Source organism: Salvia splendens, chromosome 1 (assembly GCF_004379255.2).
Source record: "Salvia splendens isolate huo1 chromosome 1, SspV2, whole genome shotgun sequence".
Taxonomy (NCBI): Eukaryota; Viridiplantae; Streptophyta; class Magnoliopsida; order Lamiales; family Lamiaceae; genus Salvia; species Salvia splendens.
In genome coordinates, this window is record NC_056032.1 from 3725677 (window position 1) to 3731354 (window position 5678).

The window sequence follows — 5678 nt, forward strand, 5'->3', positions numbered from 1 at the left end:
CTCTTCGTCCGAAGACGAGATGTCGAACACGACGTCGCCCTTGACGAGCTCAGACTCCGTGTATTGTTTCCTAACTATGGGAATCTTGTTGAGCTCGCCGTCGAGCTCGTCCAACGGTTCAGGCCGAGGGTGACGGATAACGGACTCCGGCCCTCTCCAGGGAAAACTAGGAGCCGCGGTCCTATCATAGTAGAAGAAGCGATTTTGCCACTTCGGCCACTTCGTTTTACAAAAGGCCCTAAAAGGCTGTAAAGGGATCAAGTAAAACCAAGACCCCTTCCTCTTAAATTGAAAGAATTTAAGGATCGCCTTCAAAGACAAATCCCTTCCTAACCTACGGAGTTCGGCAGCGAAGGCCGACAAGTGCCTCCAAGAGTTCGGAGTCACCTGGCCTAAAGGAAGCTGAAAAAAATCTAGTAAATCTATAAAGGCAGAAGGGAGGGGGAAACGAAGCCCGCATTCTAAGCAGGCCTCGTACACGGTGACGTAACCCTCCGGCGGGGAGTCAGCCCTGTGATCACCGTCAGGTACCACCGCCTTCCCCCCAGGAAAAGAGTATTTTTCGTAAAGGGATATCACAGTATCCTTACTCAAGATACTGTGAAAATACTCTACGGTCTTCTCCCCGGATTCTTTCCGGCTAGAAGACCCCTTACCCCCTTTCCTAACGCTACCCGACTCCGAAGAAGAAGAAGAAGACATTTTTCTTACTTTTTGAAGGTGAAGATAGTCTGAAAAAAATTCTTGAAAGCGGAGAGAGAATTTTCGCAAGAAAGAGAGTATAGAAGACGCAACAGCAAAAGTGCTTCAATGATGAAGAAAGAGCGTATTTATCAGATACGGGAAAGATTTCGAAATCGTTGCGCCGTTTCGAATCCCACCTTTTCAGGAATCAACGGCCGGATTTTACTGTCGCATTTAATGCAGGCATGCGCTAGGCACGTCCCCTGACGTCAGCCTCCCCCTTACCGTTATCCAGAATGCCGAAGTGACTCACCTCGCCGAAGTGATCCACTTCGCTTTTCGGGGGGGGTAGTGATGGGGTACGAACTAAACCCTAATGGCAAGCCCAATAACAGTGACGGCCCATCAGCCCAGAGCCCAAGAAAGAGTATCTGTTCGGCACCAAAGAGTTCGGCACGACCAAAGAGTTCGGCACGACCAAAGAGTTCGGACTCAGCCTACAGCTCGGTAAAAGCCGACCAGTCAAGCTCTCCTCTCAGATCGGCAAGAGCTGATCGGTAAAGTCCAGCAGTTCGGTCTCAGCATTCGACCGAACTAGGAGTTGGTGGACTCACGAAAGGCCTCCACGACCTCCACTATACCCACGATCTATTTAGTGGTATGAAGCAGTTATTGAGCAGTTATTGCTCACCCACGATCTTGTTAGTGGGGCTGCAAACCACGATCCTAGTTCAATGTATAAATAGAACTTAGATCTGATAGAAAAGGGTTAAGCTCTCTAGAGATAAAATAGCATATAGCAAGTCTGTGTTGTAAGCTGTATTTTCGCAGATCAAGCAATACAAACCTGCCCTCATTTCTCCCCGTGGACGTAGATTTACCTCAGTAAATCGAACCACGTAAATTCATTGTGTCATAATTCTCTACCAGCATTTACTAACATCAATAATTCGCGGATCCATCACTTATCATTGTATGCACAAATTTCGCTAATTAGTGTAGTTCCACTGGATTATCAACAACATATTCACTTTCTCTATTTTTTACAAATATAAATCAATAATAAAATTTGCATATCAAAATGAAAAATTTGACTAGCAATTAGTACTCCGCTTAGATTAGCTAAGTATGAAAATTTATATTAATATGTGTTTTGTTTTTTTTTTGCACAAAAACACACTTAAATAAAATGGACGAAATTTATTTTTAAGCAAATTTTTTTTAGATCATTTGTTATACTATCACAATGAAGTGTTGCCACGCAAGCATTTAACATTGGATAAGAAAAGATGGGCCAACATGTAAGATTACGAAACTACCCTTACCAGACTCAAAACCCCCGTATTTTCACATCGAAACAAGGGCATAATAGTCAATAAATAACTCCACTGCAACGTGCTCTTGAAATTCAGCCACAACTGAAACTTATTTATACTCAATAAGTAAAGAATAAGTTCATCATCTCCTCTCTCTATTTCTCTCTCATTCATTTTCCTCTCAGGTTTTCTCCAGTCAATCAAGAAAGAAGAAAAATGCTGGCCGTTTTCAACAAATCGGTGGCGAAAAGCCCAGTTGAACTGCAGCAGAGCCCCCAAAACGGCGCCGTTTCCGCGCTCAAAGACGGATTCTTGGCGACCCATTTCTCGTCAACACACTCGGCCTCCTTCGTAATCAATCTCGCATCTTCCGGTTTCTTTGCCTACTCTTCTTCCCAGGTTAGTACTTATACTTCCTTCCTTTTCTTTTCTACTTCACTTTCATCGATCTATAAACTGCTCTGTAGTACTTAGCGGATTATTTGTTTATACGTGCATTCTATTTGGAGAGGGTTTTGGGGTTTATGAGATGCTAATTTATGTTTTTGTGTTTCCTTGTTTTTGTTCTTTTGTGGAAATTGGTGTATGATCAAATGATGCAGAGTAGTAGTAAAAATGCAATCTTTTCTCCTTTGTAGCATTAGGCCTTAGCATAGTGTACTGTACTCCTTTATGTATCAGAAACTTTTATGTCAAATGGTTGGATGGATCTTTCCCAAAATGGGGATCAAAATGTATGCCATTGATACTACATGTGGATGTATAATGCAATGTTCTACTAGAGTAATGCCCCTATATCTCAGTTGTTTGGATGTATGTTGTGATCATGGTCTTTCTTTGGTGCCTTAGATTTCACCTTACTTATCCATCAAATACTAAAATCCTTTGATCTACTTTTGTGGCCTTTTTCCTCCAGACTGTTTGCAGTTGTGGATGATATGTTCTGCTTGTTTGAAGGCCATATCAAAAACATCGCAGTTCTTAAGCAGCAGTACGGCTTGAACAAGACAGCTAACGAAGTAAGCATTGTGATCGAGGCTTACAGGACTCTGAGGGATAGAGGCCCTTATCCTGCTGAGCAAGTTGTGAGGGGAATCGCAGGGAGGTTCGCGTTTGTTCTGTTCGATGCTACTTCACAATCCACGTTTATTGCTTCCGTGAGTAGTCTTTTGTTCCTTCTGATGTTATATGAAGCTCTGTTGTGTTATATGAAGCGGTCCATTAACTTGATGTCGATGGTGCAGGATGTAGACGGGAGCGTACCCTTCTTTTGGGGAACTGATGCTGAAGGCCACCTTGTTGTTTCTACCAACACTGAAATCGTGAAGCAAGGCTGTGGCAAGTCTTCCTCTCCATTTCCCAAAGGTATACTAAGTTAGAATGATGTATAGCTTGCTCTTTGCTTTGAGCCTCTTCTTATAGTTCATAGATTAAGATCAAGAAGAGTATACATAGCTTCAATTCCTTGCTTAAACATTACCTTATTGTAATAGATTAGGATGAAGAGTATGCATACATAGTTCAACTTCAGTTGAGGCTAAGGAAATCTATTTTTATTTTCATTTCAATCAGGATGCTTTTTCACATCATCTGGAGGTTTGAGGAGCTATGAGCATCTAAATGAGTTGAAAGCAGTTCCAAGAGTGGACAGTTCGGGGGAGGTTTGCGGGATGACATTCAAGGTAGATGAAGGCACGCGCAAAGGGAAGCCCGCGATGCCTAGGGTTGGAAGCGACGCAAATTGGTCCCAGCACTATTGAGCTAACTCAGAAAGTTGGATCTCTTGGCTTCTGTTATTACCCTCGTTTGATCTTGCTTACCCTTTAACCTTATTATCAAAGCTTAAAAGGAATGTGATACGTTTAATATTTAATTATTTAGTTGCATTATTTAGTTAGATAATTTAGGGATTGCATATTTTTTCCATATCTTGGTTGCCTTGCTCATTAAGTTGGTATTAGTATTATAAATAGGGCTATTGTTATTTTCTTCAATGAATGAATGAATATATGAATTTACGCTTCTTTCTGTTTTATTTTAGTACTTTGTTTAAAGCTTGAGTTGTCGACGGGATTCCGCCTCCCGGGACTTCTCTTTTATCTTGTTTATCATCTCCGGCATCGGCATCGTGATAAGGGAAATACCCTTATCAAATTGGTGTTTTCATCCTTGAACTCATGGCCAAAGTCAATCGCCGTTCATGGCCGGAGATATCGCAAGCATTCGAAGACTTGCAACTGATGCAACGTTGGACGCTTGACATGCCCGACTAGAGACCCGATTGATTGAGCATGAGCGTAGGGCAGCAGCCACGCTCCCTCCGTTGCGCCGAGAACCTGACCCACCCGACGGAACCCCACTGTACGCAGTTGCACAGCCACCGCCGTCTCCAAACATCGACCAGCTGCTGCCTCCGTACACCTACACGGATTCGTACGCGCTGCTGCAAAGTCTCTACGCCGAACCACTGAATCCACTGCCACCCTATGTCCCGCTGCGTCAAGCGTATTCCTACCACGAACATTCTTATTGGTCGGTTCCAGCCATTGTCCCGCATGAGCCCTACACCTACTCAAATTCATTCGCGCCGTTGCAAAATTCTTACGCCGAATACCATTCGTGGCAGTATAACTACCAGCCCACGAATTTTACGTCCCAGCCGCCACTGCAGCGATCAGAATACCCGCTGCAGCCCCCACAGCCACAACAATCCTCCTGCTCGTACAACTGCTCTGCACCAGCGCCTCCGCCTCCTGTTGTTGTTGTCCTGAACGCAACCCTGACAGCGTCTCAGGAAAAAGTCGATGAGCTATCTAAGTCACTTGAAGAAACTCTGGCCAAAGAAGCGAAAGAAAGTGGTAACCTAACAGACTGTGAGAGAGACTATGATATGGTTCGAATAGTGGTAGAACATAATTGCGAGGGAGGTATGAGGAAGCAGTTGAACCCCCAGTCTCAGCCGAACGAGCTTCCTATCAAGGAGGGGCAAACCGAAGCCAACACATCTGGTGATGAAGTAAAGAATGACATTGCCTATATCTATGTGGATTTACATGCCGCTAATGCTACAAGTTTTGATCATCAATCATCTTCGTTCGACGACGATGCACGGTGGATTCCTCCGCGCAATAAAACGCCATGTGTTGGGCATTCTTGAACGTGTTGACAAGCATCTTGTTTTAGCGTTGGATTTTGGCAACCACATTGGTCCTCCTTTGATGATTTTTGTGGAAGATGATGAAGGGAGACGCTCAATGGTGTGTGTTTGATCCAGGAGGGGATACCTTGACAAGGTTTTCACTTTCAACTTTGTTCATTGCTTCGTGGTTCCCACCTTGAGGACAAAGTGTATTTTAACCACGGGGGAGTTGATACGTTTAATATTTAATTATTTAGTTGCATTATTTAGTTAGATAATTTAGGGATTGCATATTTTTTCCATATCTTGGTTGTCTTGCTCATTAAATTAGTATTAGTATTATAAATAGGGCTATTGTTATTCTCTTCAATGAATGAATGAATATATGAATTTAAGTTTCTTTCTGTTTTATTTTAGTACTTTGTTTAAAGTTTGAGTTGTCGATGGATTCCGCCTCCCGTGACTTCTCTTTATCTTGTTTATCGTCTCTGGCATCGTGATAAGGGAAATACCCTTATTAGAATGTTTCTCTCTGTTTT

At 43.0% G+C, this 5678-nt stretch overlaps 1 protein-coding gene across 1 annotated transcript; it reads left to right on the top strand.

Moving 5' to 3' along the window:
* The first annotated feature begins 2169 nt into the window (after positions 1-2169).
* LOC121804023 (stem-specific protein TSJT1-like) lies at positions 2170-4015 on the top strand. The gene is made up of 4 exons (XM_042203576.1): positions 2170-2405; positions 2903-3157; positions 3245-3365; positions 3573-4015. The coding sequence occupies exons 1-4, from the start codon at positions 2217-2219 to the stop codon at positions 3758-3760; spliced, it is 753 nt and encodes a 250-aa protein (XP_042059510.1). The 5' UTR covers positions 2170-2216; the 3' UTR covers positions 3761-4015.
* Positions 4016-5678: the final 1663 nt, after the last annotated feature.

Excerpts from the sequence above, each read along its gene's own strand:
- LOC121804023 (XM_042203576.1), top strand. The coding sequence starts at position 2,217 with ATGCTGGCCGTTTTCAACAAATCGGTGGCGAAAAGCCCAGTTGAACTG. Across the intron at positions 3,158-3,244 it reads AATCCACGTTTATTGCTTCC|GATGTAGACGGGAGCGTACC; the intron begins GTGAGTAGTCTT and ends TCGATGGTGCAG. Across the intron at positions 3,366-3,572 it reads TTCCTCTCCATTTCCCAAAG|GATGCTTTTTCACATCATCT; the intron begins GTATACTAAGTT and ends CATTTCAATCAG.